Source organism: Anguilla anguilla, chromosome 15, assembly GCF_013347855.1.
Source record: "Anguilla anguilla isolate fAngAng1 chromosome 15, fAngAng1.pri, whole genome shotgun sequence".
Taxonomy (NCBI): domain Eukaryota; kingdom Metazoa; phylum Chordata; class Actinopteri; order Anguilliformes; family Anguillidae; genus Anguilla; species Anguilla anguilla.
The window spans coordinates 33,115,146-33,132,256 of NC_049215.1; the positions used below are offsets into that span (position 1 = coordinate 33,115,146).

General features: G+C 50.5%; 1 protein-coding gene across 4 annotated transcripts in view; it reads left to right on the forward strand.

The window, feature by feature from the left end:
* Positions 1–17,111, forward strand: part of zranb3 (zinc finger, RAN-binding domain containing 3) — a 63,178-nt gene that overhangs the window by 40,638 nt on the left and 5,429 nt on the right. For all 4 annotated transcript variants that reach the window (XM_035393575.1, XM_035393576.1, XM_035393574.1 and 1 more), the window contains exons 14-19: positions 3,369–3,632; positions 6,867–6,964; positions 8,976–9,077; positions 12,177–12,319; positions 13,469–13,606; positions 16,382–16,718. In XM_035393575.1, the coding sequence (XP_035249466.1) occupies positions 3,369–3,632; positions 6,867–6,964; positions 8,976–9,077; positions 12,177–12,319; positions 13,469–13,606; positions 16,382–16,718 (1,082 nt within the window). The remainder of the gene's footprint in view (positions 1–3,368; positions 3,633–6,866; positions 6,965–8,975; positions 9,078–12,176; positions 12,320–13,468; positions 13,607–16,381; positions 16,719–17,111) is intronic.

Here is a 17,111-nt window from a genome sequence, read left to right on the forward strand (position 1 = left end):
TTCACTGTCACTTGAAATAAATTACATATGGTTGAATTTAGACATAATTTCTTTTTTCAGTTTGAGCAATTTTTTAAATGCATGTATATGAGATATTGTATAGTCACCCTATCAGAGATGATATTTATATATATATATATATATATATATATATATATATATATATAGTGACCCTTTTTTATTTTTAATAATATGAAAGGAGATAATTGGGAATAAAATTATAAGGATTATTTAAGAAGAAATTCTTAAAACTGTAAGAACTCTTGAGAATAACGATCTCTATAAAAAAATGTTTTTGCACTCGTGTCCCGTAGTGAAGTGGCTTTCAGGAAGTGCAGAAGTGCAGCCCATGCCTGAGCATCTGATCTGCGAATCCTACGCGTCCTCAGCTGCTGCAAAGTTTTGAGCCAAAGCAGCGCTCCCTTTGAAAAGTTGAATGATGATGATGGGGGGGGGGGGGGGGGGGGGGGGGGGCGGGGGGGGGGGGTGGGGGGGGGGGGGGAAACGGGGGCTCTGCCAGGCCGTCCCGTGACGGTGCCACGGTGTGATTTTTGGCGTGTGTCCCGGTCTCCCTGGGTTTTTTATGGAGCTGACGAACACCCTCGCCTGAAGCCGCGTGGCGTTCTGTCACACTGTCTGCTCCTGTGATATCGTCTAATAAGACTCTGGGAGAACGTCCCTTTCTCCTTCTCCCGCCTCGGCCCGGCGGCGTCAGCCTCCGTCCGCCCGTCTGTCCGCCCGCCGTGAAGGCGCGGGCAGGTCTTACCCGTCCCTTCAGCCGTCCGTCGCCATGGTGACGTCTCCCTGTCGTCGTCCCGCCCCCTCGCGGTATATCCGCCGCTCGTGAAGATCCCTCCTGCCCCCCCCCCCCCCCCCCATCCCCCTACCCCACGCCAGGATCGCCCTGGGAAACTTGCACTTACAGCTGAGCGACTCGACACATGACCGCTGTCTGTCTTTTGATTGGACCAGGCCGTTTTCCATTTCATTCCCTGCTGAGGACTCTCTCAGGACTCTCACTAAACCTTTTTTGAAAGGGGACCGGCCTGCTTTTAAGAGATCAAACGCGTGTCTCCGTAGCGCAACCCGTGACGATGCGCTGGAGCCCTGAGGATTTAAAAGCCAGGCGAGGACACCGTTTGGGGGGGGGGGGGGGGGGGTGTACCTGTGGAAGGGGAGGGGGGACGAGTCATAGAGTGGGCAGCGCACACTTCCCAGTTTTGGGCCCTCGGGGACAATTTCACAGCTGAGTGACATCTGTCCATTTCTGCGCTCAGCTGGATGAAATGAGCATCTCAGCGTAGTTTGGACCTTCGCGCTGACGGCTGTTTTTATTGCAGACGGATGACTGATACAGACCCTCCAGCACATCGATGTGTTTATCGCTCATTGACCCTCTTCATTGCCCTTACAGTGCCTACTGTTCTCTCTCTATGTCATAGTTGAGCCATGCATCTACTAGGACTGTGCTGAGATTAATGGAAAAACAAGAATCACATGAATAAATGGCAAAGGTGTATAAATACCAGCATTTTAATTAAAAAGTTAGATAAAGTCTTAATACCAGTGTCAGAAGAATGTAGTGCCCCTTGTTAGAATGAAGCTTTTTATGCAATAGTGTCTCTCTCTCTCGCACTCCCTCTCGCTCCCTCTCTCGTGCTCTCCATCGCTCTCTCTTGCTCACTCTCTCTCGCTCCCTCTCATTCCCTCTCTCTTGCACTTTCTCACTTTCTCTCTCTCATGCTCCCTGTCTCTTGCTCGCTCTCTCTCCCTCTCCCTATTTCTCTCCCTCTCTCTCTCTCTCTCTCTCCCTCTCCCTCTCTCTCTACATTGTACATTTTGTACGTTAGCATCTCGGCGCACAGGATATGGAATTTGACACCCTGCCACATTTCCAGTGGCGCAGAGAGAGCAGAAAGCAGATCTGCTGGCTGTGGGGTGAGACTGATCTCACAGAGGAGCTGGTGTAGCGCGATGCTAACAAAAGGGATCGATTAAGAGTTCAGAGTGACCTGTGAGACAGAGGGCTGTCAGAGAGAGCAGAAGGGGTGTTGATTGATAAAGCATTGATAGGCCAGTGTTGGGATGACCTTCCCTTTGGTTACAACTCCAGTCCTGCCACGAATCTCATGTCCCAATATTAGAACGATGGGGACACTGTGCCGTGTGCTGACGTGCATCTCCAGAGTATATTCCATTATATACGGTCGTGTGCCCACCTCCAATATGATTGCTGTCTTTGATGAAGATGAGCAACACAGATAATTAACTACACTTTATGCAAAAAATATGATAGACTATGTTCTTTTTTTTTTTTTTAATTGCTCAGTTTTTTAAACTAGGTTTCTGTTGCATGTAATAATTTTATTTCCCCAGAAATATAGGCATCGACATGATTGGCACCACCGTTTCCAGTATTGTGTTCGCCCTTCATTCACAAGCATAGCATGTTCCGTAGCGCTTTATGAATTGGTGGAACGTATCGAAGGAGCCTTTTCACAGACAGAATCTTTCAAACAAACAAGGGGGGGGGAGATCGAGCCGCCTGGAGTCCTCTCCTTTCTCTGAGAGAGCCAGGCGGGGGGTTAGAATTCAGACGTCCATTTTGAGAAAAATCCATGCGAGGCTGACCTTTGAGGAAACGGTTCTTCTGGACGCCGCGAGCTGAAAGATGGCGTTTTCGAGGTGTGCTGAAAAGCGTCTCACGTGTTTTTTTTCGGGGCCTCTTGTGCCGCGTGTTACAGCCGCGACGGATCAGAGACGAATAAATTATGCATCGTCTGCTAGTATCAGATGACATCAAGCCGTGATTTTCCTGTGCTATATTTATGTGTGTTCACCGAGGCTAAGACATGGTATTGCCTGAGCAATTCGGTGTATTTTTTAAAAATTATTTGAGTGATGTGTCTTTGTGCCACCTGTGCAGTCAAACGTGACGCTTGGTCATGTCTGGATTTTAAAAGTGGTGGAATAGCAACAAAAAAAGAAAAAAAATTAACCAGACGTTTTTCACTGCAAAGAGTTTATGTTCAATTTGTGTTATGCTGAACGTGTCATAGCGTACGTGCGGATATGAATGTTATTGTAACCGAGATGCAGGCTATTAAACGCTGACTGGCTAGCCATGACAATTTCGCCAAGGTCTGCGGTATAATAGACATAATGGCGCAGTAATTAATTGACGCTTCTCCATTTTCCCTCTTCAGTTGAAGGCCCTCTCCAGCGAGGCTTCTGGTGCATTCGGTCGCTTGAATTGCAGCGCGGAGAGCAGAGGTGCTTCAGGTGCCTTTACGTGCTGTAATTATACGCGCAGCGAGCTCAGCGATGCTTTGGCGGACATTTTGTTTTTTTCCGTCTCCTCCCGTCAGCTGGCAGCGGCGGCTCCAGCGGAGGTCCGGGGACGGGCCGACCCCCGGCACCGGCGAGCCCCTGCGTGGCGATCTCCAGCTCGGACGAGGAGCCGGACCCCGGCCCCCCCGCCACCCCCGCCCTCCCAGCCCGCCCCGCCATAGCACCCGGGCCGGGGGCGTCGGAATCGGAAGCGGAGGGAGGGGCGAAGCCGGAGAAAGACGGGTGCGAGGGAAAGGACTCGCCGGGAGGAGAGAGCGCCCCATCGCACAGCCAGGCTGACGGTAACCCCCCCCTTAATCTCACCTGTCCTCTCTGTGTGTCAATCCAGTGATATATTTAAAAAAAAAAAAAAAAAACATTTTTTACTTCCTGATATCCCCTGGTCTTACCAGCAGCCCTTTGTCTGAGGACCGTTCCTGCGTTTTCTGCGTTCTCGCATGCATGCTAACACACGTGTTAATTTTAATTTTTTTATTTTTGTCGAATTGCACCTCCCTGCCCAGCGTGAGTTCTCACCCTGTGGCGTATCGCCCTCACCGCTAATAAATGCATCAGTATTCCGCACGGCCAGGATTATGGATCGCTATCGTTTGGGAGGATATTGCCAGTTTCCTTGCTTCCCTCCTCGGTCCTCTGAGTTTTTAAAAAAGCCCGAAATATATATTTCTGCTTCTGCGGCCTGTTCTAATTTCGTTTTATTTTATTTTGTTTTAGTGGGATTATGTCTCACAGGTTTGAGTCCCTCTGCAAGAACGGAGCAGTAAAAGAATGCATTTTACGTGTCTATTTTTAATGTATAAACAGCGGAAAATCTATATACTGTAACTGATATTTGCTGCATAGCATAACCGCTTTGTCCTTTATTTTATTATCCATCCCTGGAAGAATACCTCATAATTTATCATTTCTGTTGAGAATGGATTACTCCTTCGTATTTACTCTGCTATTTCTCTTTTACCAGCAATCCATAAGTCAGAGGTGTCTATCAGGGTTCACCAGTATGAGCAGTAGGTTAAAATGGTGGGTAATGGGAGATGGGCCGTTAGCACGCTAAGCCGTTAGCCGTGTCGTAGGAGCGCCGCGCGCGGCGTGTTCGCCACCGAGCCGCAGTCAGTAGGCCGATGTTAGAGAAGCACCTCCACCCAGGATCGGCTGCAGGAAGGGCACAGCTAACACGGGGCAGCGTTTCCAATTAACACCGCAGCTCCTCTGAACCCCCCCCCTCCCAACCCCCTACTCCCCCACCCCGCCCCCCCCACCCCACCCCACCCCAACACAGAGCAGGCGGGTCGATGCTTTCAAACAGCCGTTCCACCAAAAGCCAGCCGCCGCCTGCTTCGCTGAACAGAGCGAAACGCAAATGCGCGAGATCTGAGAGACGCAAGCCGTCTCATTCTTTCCCCCCCCCTCTTCATCCTCCTCCTCCTCCTCTCCCTCCTTCTCCACCTCCACCGCTCGTTCCGCAGCGGCGCGGTGCTGGCGCATTTGTCTTTCAGAGGTCCTCTTAACGGCGCACAATAGCGCTGTGTGATTTTTTTTCTTCGACGTGACACCCCCCCGCGGGCTATAATCAGACAGCGCTTTCTTTATCCTCTGGGGGGTGGGGGGGGGGTTGTTGTCTGTTAATGCAGAACGTAGCCGGGCCGGCCAATAAAATTGACCCACAATGCATCAGCAGCAAACGCGCGCTGATTGCTTCCACTTCGGCCCCCCCGTCGTTGGCGGAAGACCGCGAGCGGCTCGCCGGGCTTCCGTTTTTAGCTCCGGGGGGGCTGCGCGCGGGTACACTCCCTCGCGGCAGAAATGACAATACCGGTCACTTCCTCTCTGGCACCTCTCCCCTCCGGATGTTACATGGCTTTTTATAAATTATGTATTAGCCCGTACGCACGCCTCCGTTAGCCAGCGCCTACCGTCTGCAGACAGTTTCCTGGGTCGAGGCCGAGAGATTTTCTTCGGTACATTTCTGTCTGGCTATCGATTTGACCCCTTGATCTGCTCAATTAAATCTGGCACGCCGAGCCGCTTGTTATTGTGTTCCCTTCTTTGTGTACACCGGTCTGATGTTTTTCCTTTATTTTTGGTCGAAGAACACATTTCTCAGGTGTTTACTCTCTGTAGCTCAAGTGTCTAGTTACAAAAAAGCAAAGCCTCGCGTTGTATTGGGGAAGGTGAATGGGTAAATGTTTGTGTACTTTGGCTGTTTGATCGAGTTTGTCACCTTTGGGGAAATAAAAACAACTGTGCATCAAAACACATATTGTTTTTTTACGAGATGACCTTGCATCTTGTAGCTGATCATACTGACAGGAACAAGTATTCATATCTGAATACTAATAAATATAGCTGCCAACAGTGATTCCAATGTCTAGAAATTTAAAGACCATGGTTTCTTGCTACAAAAACCACCTGCCCACACCACTGAACTGCCCCACACTGTGAATAAAAGACAACGAGCCGATGCTAAAGCTAAGATGTTTAAGTTGGTTAGTACCCCAAGTAAGGTAGCTAGCTGGATAGCTATAGGTGACGTTAGTACCGTTAAATTAGTGACCGTGAGCGAAGGTAAGAAGGCAGATTCGATTAATTCAGCTTAATTCCATTATGTTAAACATAATAGCGGTTTTATCGTTCTGTCGATGGGACGTTATATAACTAGCCTACCCCGCATCACTTTTCATCCCCGTGCCAAACTTCAGCTGACGCCATACGAGGAAAAGCAATTCCAAGGATAACTCCAGTTCTTTAGCAAAGCCCAACACCGATCACAAACCACACGCTCAGTAGCCACACCCACCCCTGCCCACACAGAAGAGAGCGCCAAGCCCAGAAATGTCCCGAACACATCCCGAATAACATGCAGGTGAAGGTGCACAAATTTGGCGAAAGTGCATAAAGACAGAGATTGATATCACAGATATCCCTTAGCATGGTTATTTTTATAATATTTCCAAGGTTAATAATCCTGCATAGCGTACATTTAAGGACTTAAAGATTATGCCCATCTGGTCTGGTCCATGCCCAAAACTTATGTAGCCTCACTGCCGGGGTGACCCGAATGCTTTAGTACACTTTCTGGGCAAAAGACCCCCCCTATTATTGTGCCAAGCAATAACAAAGAGTGCCTGAGAGAATTAACTGAAATTGCGCTCACTAAAAAAAAAACTTTTTGAAAAAGTTTGAAAATGCTTACACACCTTGGAGACAGTGCGAGGAGACGGCAGTGTGATGCGGTTTAATGAAGGTGCGTATCGAGTGTCGGCTGCTATCGCCCAGCGCAGCACCTGGTCTGACGTGCGTATAATGGAGTGGAAGAGGGTTTTTTTTTTTGGCCCACACAGTGTATACAGTACGTGGCCCCTTCCGGTGGCGCGGATCGAAGCCAGAAGATATTAAATAGCGCTTTGTCATTGTGTTTGATGTTCAGTTACGGTAGCACTGATTGTTCAGGCATTTGACTGTTAACAGTTGATGTTCTCTCTCTCTGACCCCCCCCCCCCCCCCGGCCCTGACAGAGAGCGTCTGTGACCCCGCCCACAGCAGCCTCCCTCTGTACGAGGGCCTCAGGTTCTGCGCCAGCTGCAACTCAGACAGGATCTACCTCTACACCAAGGTACGGAAGAGCTGCCGTCTCGCCCTGCTTGTCTGACTGTGCCATATGGGTGTGCTGTGCCATACGGGTCTACTGTGCCACTGTCTGGCAGTGCCATATGGGTCTACTGTGCCACTGTCTGGCAGTGCCGTATGGGTCTGCAGTGCCGTACAGGTCAGCCGTGCCAGTGTCTGGCAGTGCCATATGGGTTTACAGTGCCACTGTCTGGCAGTACCTGTCTACTGTGGCACTGTCTGCCTGTGCCAGTCTGCAGTGCCCCTGTCTGGCAGTGCCGTACGGGTCAGCCATGCCCATGTCTGGTTCACGCCGCCCGTCCTCAGTAGAAGCCGTGCGCCCCGCTCTCTGCATTAAAACCCCGCCGCCGCGCTTCACCCGCCCCACCCTGCCCTCGTTAGGCTCTGATTGGGCGCTCACGCAGTAACACTGCGGGAACAGAACAAGGCCTTTCACTCGAGTTAAAGAAAACGCCGCTCTCGGGGAACCAGTAATGAAACGACACCGGGGGGGGGGGGGTGAGACTTGAGATGAAGAATGCAGCTCAGACTAGATTTGATTTAAGCAAAGGCTTCTTTTTTTTATATTAAAAAAAATGCTGTAATTGCGTGTCGCACATTTACGCGCGTGGTCAATTTGGAAATAATTATCGTGTGGGAATTTCGCTGAAGTTCTGTGAAATCGGGAAAGCGTGAGATGAAACATGACTTCTGACTGCATGGGAGGACGGTGGGAGGTGTATAAAGGACAAGAAGAAGAAGAGAAAGTGTGGGAACAAGAGAAGAAAAAAGAACGTAGCCGGGTCTAGACAGCCATGGAAAAAGCGTCTGGGGGTAGGTTTAAAAGTGGAGCACAATGACAGCCTGGATGATAATCAGGCGAGCGGCGTGAGAGGAGTCTTTGCCGTCTCAGAGAGAGATCGCGCTCGAAGCGCCCGCTCCGAACGCGCAGCACAAAAGGGCCAGCGATTTATACTAAACCGGGTGTCAGATTATCTCAACGCCGCCGCTTTTCCTTTCCCGGCCTCTTACTGGTTTAAGTCTCAACAAAAGGGGTTTTTTAATTAGATCGCGGGTGGCGGATGTACCGCTGAGCCTAATTAAGAATCCTTAAACGGCGGCGGCGGTGGATGTTTGTCGGTTTCCCCCTGGACCGGTGATTGTTTCCGTTTTTATCCCGTTCGCGATGTTTGCCGGTCGTAATCTCTGTTGATTGACTGGAAGAGCCATTGTGTGGGAAAAGTAAGGACTGGTGGAGGGTGAGAGGACTGCATGTGAGCAGTGTCCCTAAAAGGCGAGGAGGGCAGTTTTGTGCTGTTAAGATGGTTCCTGGGTTGAATGTGTGTTTTAAATGCACGGTGGTGCAGTGGGTAGCGCTGTCGCCTCACAGCAAGGAGGTCCTGGGTTTGAATCCGGCCTTTGCCTTTCTATGTGGAATTTACATGGATACAGGATAAGCGAGTGTAGATAATGAATGGACCCTGTCCAGGATAAGTGGGTGTAGATAATGGATAGACACTGCCCAGGATAAGCGGGTGTAGATAATGAATGGACCCTGCCCAGGATAAGCGGGTATAGATAATGGATGGACCCTGTCCAGGATAAGTGGGTGTAGATAATGGATAGACACTGCCCAGGATAAGCGAGTGTAGATAATGAATGGACACTGCCCAGGATAAGTGGGTATAGATAATGGATGGAACCTGCCCAGGATAAGCGGGTATAGATAATGGATGGACCCTGTCCATGATAAGCGGGTGTAGATAATGGATGGACCCTGTCCATGATAAGCGGGTATAGATAATGGATAGACACTGCCCAGGATAAGCGGGTGTAGATAATGGATGGAACCTGCCCAGGATAAGCGGGTATAGATAATGGATGGACCCTGCCCAGGATAAGCGGGTGTAGATAATGGATGGATCCTGTCCAGGATAAGCGGGTGTAGATAATGGATGGAGGGATTTTACATGCACTTCAGGGCCCCTTCATTTCTCTTCCTCTTCCTCTGCTGTTAGGAGGGCAGCCCACTGAACTGCAACTTCATCCCCATGGACATCAAACTGGACAGCTGGGAGGACCTGCCCGAGGCCTTCCAACGGCGGGAAAACAGGCGGCAGGTCAGTGTTGGGGGGGGGGGGTCTGAGAGAGAGGGTGGGGGAATGGGGGGTGGGGGGGGTCTGAGAGAGAGGGTGGGGGAATGGGGGGTGGGGGGGGTCTGAGAGAGAGGGTGGGGGAATGGGGGGTGGGGGGGTCTGAGAGAGAGGGTGGGGGAATGGGGGGGTGGGAGTGGGGGTCTGAGAGAGAGGGTGGGGGAATGGGGGGTGGGAGTGGGGGTCTGAGAGAGAGGGTGGGGGAATGGGGGGTGGGAGTGGGGGTCTGAGAGAGAGGGTGGGGGAATGGGGGGTAGGGGGGGGGGGCTGAGAGAGAGGGTGGTGGAATGGGGGGTGGGAGTGGGGGTCTGAGAGAGAGGGTGGGGGTGGGGAGGAGAGAGAGAGGGAGGGAGGGAAGGAGAGAGTGCAAGAGAGAGAGCGAGAGAGGGAGGGAGGGAGGGAGGGAGAGAATATTATGCGAGAGTGAGAATGAGAGAATATAGGACAGAGTGTGAATGAGAGGGAATGTGAGTTGGTGAGAATGAACGACTGGGAGTGGGAGTGAGAATGAGAAAGAAAGCGAGAGAAAGGGAGGTTTTTTTTTGGTTGTGTTAATAAATGAATCGGGAAATCTACACAATCGTTTCATCTCATCGTGGATGTATCACAGAGAGAGACGGAGAGCGTGCGTGTGTGTTTGTTTTTAGACCAGTTGTAATTCAAACATCACATGTTGTTCAGAATTAATGTGGACCCTGAAAAGACATGAGTTCTCCTGCCAAAATAGGCCACCGAAAGAGCAAGAGAACTGCAAGTTGAGCAGTTAAAGGCACGTCTGCTCCCAGCATGCAATGCAAAATGGTGCTGTTAACAGAGCTTTAAGGGGGAGGAAATATCACCAGCCGCCGTACACACACGACTTCAAGAGCAGAATCATGGAGGCTGCACTGCAAGACCCAAACCACTCAACATCGGCAGCAAGAGTCCGGAGGCCATTTTAGAATTCACCATGATACGAAGATGCCCTGGGAGAGTTCCGGAACAAAGTTTTACATACAAATGAGACCAAAATAAACCAACCTGAACAAAGCACACCTAATTAAACGGTCAGGTATCATTGAGTTGCTAATTAGTAGAATCGGGTGTTTTTAAATTAGGGTTGTAGTGAAAACCTACAGGACAGTAGATCTCCAGGAACAGGGTTGAGCAGCCCTGCTCTAGCTGTTGAATGAGGAGTGCTTTGTTAGGGTTGGAGTGAAAACCTACAGGACGGTGGATCTCCAGGAACAGGGTTGAGCAGCCCTGCTCTAGCTGTTGAATGAAGTGTGCTTTGTTAGGGTTGGAGTGAAAACCTACAGGACGGTAGATCTCCAGGAACAGGGTTGGGCAGCCCTGCTCTATGTGGATGAGTGGAGCTCTCTGGCAGGTGCCCATGCAGAGACGTTTTAGAAGCCTCTTGCTTTAGAATGTCACTAATTGACTGGCTGTATTGATGGTCAGTAATTGATTGGTGTTCAACACACGCATGTTTACATAGGTGTAAAATTGATTGACATAATGTTCTCAGTGTTCACAATGGGGGGGAAAGACATGGGAGGCTTGCTTAGCAGGTGATCGTATCCGTGACTGGTCGACATTTCAGTCTGCAGACATTTTCAAGACGTACGGAATACAGTTGTATTGTGTTGGTGATGCAGTTGCCTGCTGTGCAAGCCTTCTGTCTCTTTTTTCCATTGTGATTTCTGAGCCCCATGTGGAAGTGTAGTGCCTGTGAAGTGCTGTAGCCTTATTAGTTCATTAATAATGTTAATAACAAAATATTCTTTAAGTTATTTAAGAAAGCAGAATTCTGAGTAGGACCTTTTGTATAGTCATATCAGTGCAAGATCGGTGCAAATCCACACAGAAAAAGGTGCCCTATATTGGCCACCATAACAGTAATCTGTGTGGGTATTGTTATTGGTCTCAAAATCCCATAGAGCTCTAAGTACAATACTTTATTATTCCTTAAGGGGAAATATTGGGGAAATATCAGTTATTGGACACACAGGACAGTGCAGTGGGGCCCTGTAGAGAGAGAGCAGGGCAGTGGGGCCCTATAGATGGAGTAGGGCAGTGGGGCCCTGTAGAGAGAGATCAGTGCAGTGAGGCCCTGTTGGGAAATCAGGGCAGTGAGGCCCTATAGATGGAGTAGGGCAGTGGGGCCCTGTAGGGAGATCAGGGCAGTGGGGCCCTGTAGGGAGATCAGGGCAGTGAGGCCCTATAGATGGAGTAGGGCAGTGCGGCCCTGTAGGGAGAGAGCAGGGCAGTGAGGCCCTATAGATGGAGTAGGGCAGTGCGGCCCTGTAGGGAGATCAGTGCAGTGAGGCCCTATAGATGGAGTAGGGCAGTGGGGCCCTGTAGATGGAGTAGGGCAGTGGGGCCCTATAGATGGAGTAGGGCAGTGGGGCCCTGTAGAGAGAGATCAGTGCAGTGAGGCCCTGTTGGGAAATCAGGGCAGTGAGGCCCTATAGATGGAGTAGGGCAGTGGGGCCCTGTAGCGAGATCAGGGCAGTGGGGCCCTGTAGGGAGATCAGGGCAGTGAGGCCCTATAGATGGAGTAGGGCAGTGGGGCCCTGTAGGGAGATCAGGGCAGTGGGGCCCTGTAGGGAGATCAGGGCAGTGAGGCCCTATAGATGGAGTAGGGCAGTGCGGCCCTGTAGGGAGAGAGCAGGGCAGTGAGGCCCTATAGATGGAGTAGGGCAGTGCGGCCCTGTAGGGAGATCAGTGCAGTGAGGCCCTATAGATGGAGTAGGGCAGTGGGGCCCTGTAGATGGAGTAGGGCAGTGGGGCCCTATAGATGGAGTAGGGCAGTGGGGCCCTGTAGAGAGAGATCAGTGCAGTGAGGCCCTGTTGGGAAATCAGGGCAGTGAGGCCCTATAGATGGAGTAGGGCAGTGGGGCCCTGTAGCGAGATCAGGGCAGTGGGGCCCTGTAGGGAGATCAGGGCAGTGAGGCCCTATAGATGGAGTAGGGCAGTGCGGCCCTGTAGGGAGATCAGTGCAGTGAGGCCCTATAGATGGAGTAGGGCAGTGGGGCCCTGTAGATGGAGTAGGGCAGGTGGTGATACACTATCTTGCCTTTTCAGGTGCTGCAGTTTGTGCGGGAGTGGAGCTCCCTGACGTCTACGAAGCAGAGGGTGGTCCGACGGAGCGGACGCCAGTTCTGCAGCCCCATCCTGGCCTTGAATGACATCACTGGCAACCAGCGCAGGCAGAGCATCACCAAGAGGCAAGCCGTCCGCTAACCCATCTCCATGGCAGCCACCGCATCCTTTCGGCCTTTAAACCGAAGCTCTGACTCACTTGGCTTTACTGACTTTTCAGAAGAGTATGCGTGTTAACCCCAAATCACCTCAAAACTGTCTTATCTGCATCCGGCCACCCAATCATCCCACTCACATCTGATTAGCTACTACAGTGCCTTGCATTCTCTACTCTAATTTGATTCCCCAGGTCATTATTGATTCCTGGATGGCCTACCTGTTTTTTTTTTTTATGGACCGCAATGACCCTCAGATGGAATAGAAACCTGAACCATGTCTATGTCCAGGGGCAGGGTCATCTATCCCATACATTAGTGTTTATTATTGTCCAAATATTATAATTGTGGGACTGCTATGCTACTTTTCTGGCACAATTAGAAGACCCTCATGTGGGTGAGATGTGTACAGTGTGTTCCACTGTAAATAAATGTGTGTGTTTTCCCCATACGCACGGTAGCATGCACAGTGGAGGCCGTTTCCAATCTAGTTCTGCGCCTCTGTGCCGCCCTGGCCCCTCCCCCCCTCTTCCGTTCCTCTGTACGCTATAATTGTCTGAATAAAGCCAAGGCCTGTCCACTCTCCTTAAAAAAATAGGCACTTCATCAGTCAGAAAGTGATTACTGGACACGATTAATTGTTAAGCGCTTCCCACGCAGAAAGGTAGCCAGCTTCCTGGCTCTTTGGGCTGAGTAGCTCCTCTCCGCGTTTGCAGCTCGTAGCGATGGAGAAGAGTGCCAATTAATTATTGGAGAATTTCCTGTCCTGTTTTTTTTTATTTTTTATTTTTCGTAGACTTGCTTCCTGTTCCCTGAGGATCGTTCTGGGGGATCTCTTCGAATTCGATTTGCACCATGCAAACCCCCCAACCCCTCCCATCCGCCCGCCGCCCCCCCCCCCCCCCAAACCCCATCCCACCCAACCTGTCTGTCAGCGGGACACGTCTTTCATGTCTTCCTTTTTCATCCTGCCCACCCTGCGTGCTGCTCTTTGATGAGCTTTTCTCTTTTATGCAGATGTTCGGAAGCAGCATTTCCACCCCCCCCCCCCACCGCCCCCACCCCCTTTATATATTTTCACATCTCATCCCTTTATCCCCAAACCTGAACGTTTTTTAGGTTCCTCACCAAAGAGGACGTGGCGCAGGCGTCCCTGGACCGGGCCCAGAAGGACGGGGGCAGCGTCCGCACGGTCGCCACGGAGACCTTTTTCGCCAAGAGGACCCCCGCCAAGATGGCCGACTCCGTGCCGGACAGGTGGGGTCACCTCCTTCTCTTTAACAGCCGAGATGACGCTGATACTGGGGCTCCAGGCTTGAAGTCTGAAGGCTGTAGAGGGCCTTTTTGCGTCGCTGTCTGTGAACGTCGAAGGCCAGGGCCTTGCATCCGTAGCGCTCACAGGTTGTCTGTGACTGCGAGGCGGTAGTTTCCACTCTGATAGTGGCGCCCCAGGCTGGTCTGAAGGCTGTCGAGGGCCTTTCTGAGTCGCTGTTTGTGGATATTAAAGGCCAGAGCCTTGCGTCTGCACCCCACACACAAACCTTCTCGGAGGTGTTTTTTTGCCTGTGACATCAGTTAACCATTGCCCTTCGAGCTCATGTTGGAGATACAAAACTACGGTTGAATGAAACATTACCAGGACAGTCACACAGCTTTGTGTTGTTTTGGCTCTCATGCTCCAGCACGTTGGATTTGAACTAAAACAGTGAAAATTGAGGTTAAGGGTGCAGACTGTTAGCTTTAATTTTAGGGTGGTTACGTTGATAACGGGCGATCCATATTTGGAAGTACAGCCCTTTCCCTGAGCCTAAACATTAGTGTACCTGTGGCTGACAAACATGCACCCTTTAGAAGACTTTAGAGTCAAGGCTAACGATGAGCCCTGGAGCAGTAGAGAAAACAGCCTATGTGTTAGCCAGGTGTATCTTACCCAGGTGTACTGATAGCGCTGCTAACTGCCCTAGTTTCAGGCAGCTCAGAAGAAGATGTCCATTACATTACATTACATTACAGGCATTTAGCAGACGCTCTTATCCAGAGCGACTTACACAACTTTTACATAGCATTTTACATTGTATCCATTTATACAGCTGGATATATACTGAAGCAATTCCGGTTAAGTACCTTGCTCAAGGGTACAACGGCGGTGTCCTACCCGGGAATCAAACCTGCGACCTTTCGGTTACAAGCGCAGTTCCTTACCCACTGTGCTACACTCCGTCCTATACATGTCCCATGTAAGAGGTAGCATCTCTTTATTTCCTGAACGGCGGGAGCTGACAGCGACATTTTGGAGAACGGGACCAGCGACCCTTCCCCTTTTCCAGCCCCGACCAATCGCGTCTGTTTCGGGCTCCGTCGCGGATAAAGAGATTATAATGGATGCTTTTAACAGTCGTTTTATCGCAGCGTGCCTCTTACTGGAGAAGGCTGGCGCTAATGGGTCTGGACTGCGCGAGAGAAAAGTTACCCCTGTACAGAATCGATCCCTGACTCAGCCTAATGCCATGTTTGGTAAGGGCTTGGGGTTTTTTTTTTTCCACCCCATTCTTTACTGTTTTACTAGCTAAAACTACTAGCGAAAAAACCTCCACTGGAGCTGATCTACTTGATTCTGATCCAGCAGCCTTATGGCTGAATCCTTGGCCCACACTTGACAGTTTGATTGGGTGTAATCCCAAAGGTGTGCAAGGCAGTCCATGTTCTCCTGATTCATAAGGGTACTGACCCCCTGTGACCTACATAAGTACAAGTCTGTCTCTTTACACCCTGCCCTGTCTTTTAATCTTTACACCCTGCCCTGTCTTACCCTTGAAATGGAGTGGACCCATGATGGTTTGAAACTGAGAAGATTTTAAAAGATTTGCAGATAAAAACTGAGACTAAGTACTGTAGAATGGAACCGTGTGTGTGTGCATGTGCATGTATTTTATTTAAATGTTTCCGATGTTTCGTTTGATGAAGCATTCACATGGTTTCACAGGTTTTTGCCAGTCAGTTAAATATAAAATCAAGTGAGTCTGAGAGGTATAGATATCTCCTCAGACTATGTGCTTTTTTAAGCCTGCAGGGTCTAAAAAAGGCGGGGTTTTGGAACCTGTGAATATTTATCTCCGAGGATGAAGTCTTAATCCATACAGTGAAGGCAAGCGACGCCTCATTGGCTGATGATACACGTTGCCATGGGAACTGATACGGGCGATGCCGGGTCCAGAAGGTCCGGCTGAATAGCAGCAGGGGCTTCTGGGAGGGCAGGGGGACCCACTGCAGCGAAGCGGGTCAACATCCTCCCACTGGCACAGCGTGGCGGCTAGATCGGGTTCATCATGCCCTCGCACCCGGACACACAGGCCAGCTCTGTGCCAGTGCCTGTGTGTGCACGAGTCTTTCAAATGCATTTTGCATGACTTCCTAAGTATTGAAAATGCTCTTTTTAAAATTCTCTCTTTTGTTTAAGGGTCTTAAAGTGTAGCATGCTAAATGACAGGAACAGGGCTAAGATCAGTCTCTGACTCGAGAAGCAGTCGCTAACTCAGGAGAAACACTGGATAGACATTCATATTCTCCTCTTTTCCTCAATGCACTACCAGGCCATCGTCAAAGCTTCTAACAGGTCTCTCTCTCTCTCTCTCTCTCTCTCTCTCTCTCTCTCTCTCTCTCTCTCTCTCCCCCTCCCTCCCCCCTCTCTCTCTCTGTCTCTCTCTCTCCCTCTCTCTCTCTCTCTCTCTCTCCCCCCCCTTCTCTCTCTCTGTCTCTCTCTCTCCCTCTCTCTCTCTCTCTCTCTCTCTCCCCCTCCCTCCTCCCCCCCCCCCCTCTCTCTCTCCCTCTCTCTCCCCTCCCTCCCTCCCCCCTCTCTCTCTCTGTCTCTCTCTCTCCCTCTCTCTCTCTCTCTCTCTCTCCCCCCCCCCTCTCTCTGTCTCTCTCTCTCCCTCTCTCTCTCTCTCTCTCTCTCTCCCCCTCCCTCCTCCCCCCTCTCTCTCTCTCTCCCCCCTCTCTCTCTCTCTCTCCGCTCTCTCTCTCTCTCTCTCTCAGCGGAGAGGAGAAGGATTCTGGGTGCTCTGAGGAGCCCGGGTACCTGCAGGCCCTGGACAGCGAGGGCAACCCCCTGTGCCTGTCCTGCCAGGCGCCCTGCGGGCCGGGCAGCGCCACCTGGGACGGGCGCTTCTGCGGGCGGGGCTGCCAGGAGGAGTTCCAGGTGCGCTCCAGCCAGGCCTACATGCGCGCGCGGGTGCTGGAGGCGGAGCAGGGCGTGTGCCAGGGCTGCGGGCTCAACGCCCACCAGCTGTACCAGTCCGTACGCGACGCCCCGCCCGCCAGCAGGAAGGAGCTTCTGGAGAACACCTGGCTGTCCCAGCTCTCTCTCAAACAGGTACGTTACATTACATTACAGGCATTACATTACATTACATTACATTACAGGCATTACATTACATTACATTACAGGCATTACATTACATTACACTACAGTACATTACATTACGTTACAGTACGTTACATTACATTACATAAATTATATTATAGTACATTACAGGCATTGCATAACATTACATTATGTTACAGTACGTTACATTACAGGCATGACATTACCTTACATTACCTTACATTACATTACCGGCATTACATTACATTACAGGCATTACATTACATTACCAGCATTACATTACATTACAGGCATTACATTACATTACAGGCATTTTAGCAGATGCTAAACACAGCATTTTACATTGCATCCATTTATACAGCTGGATGTATACTGAAGCAA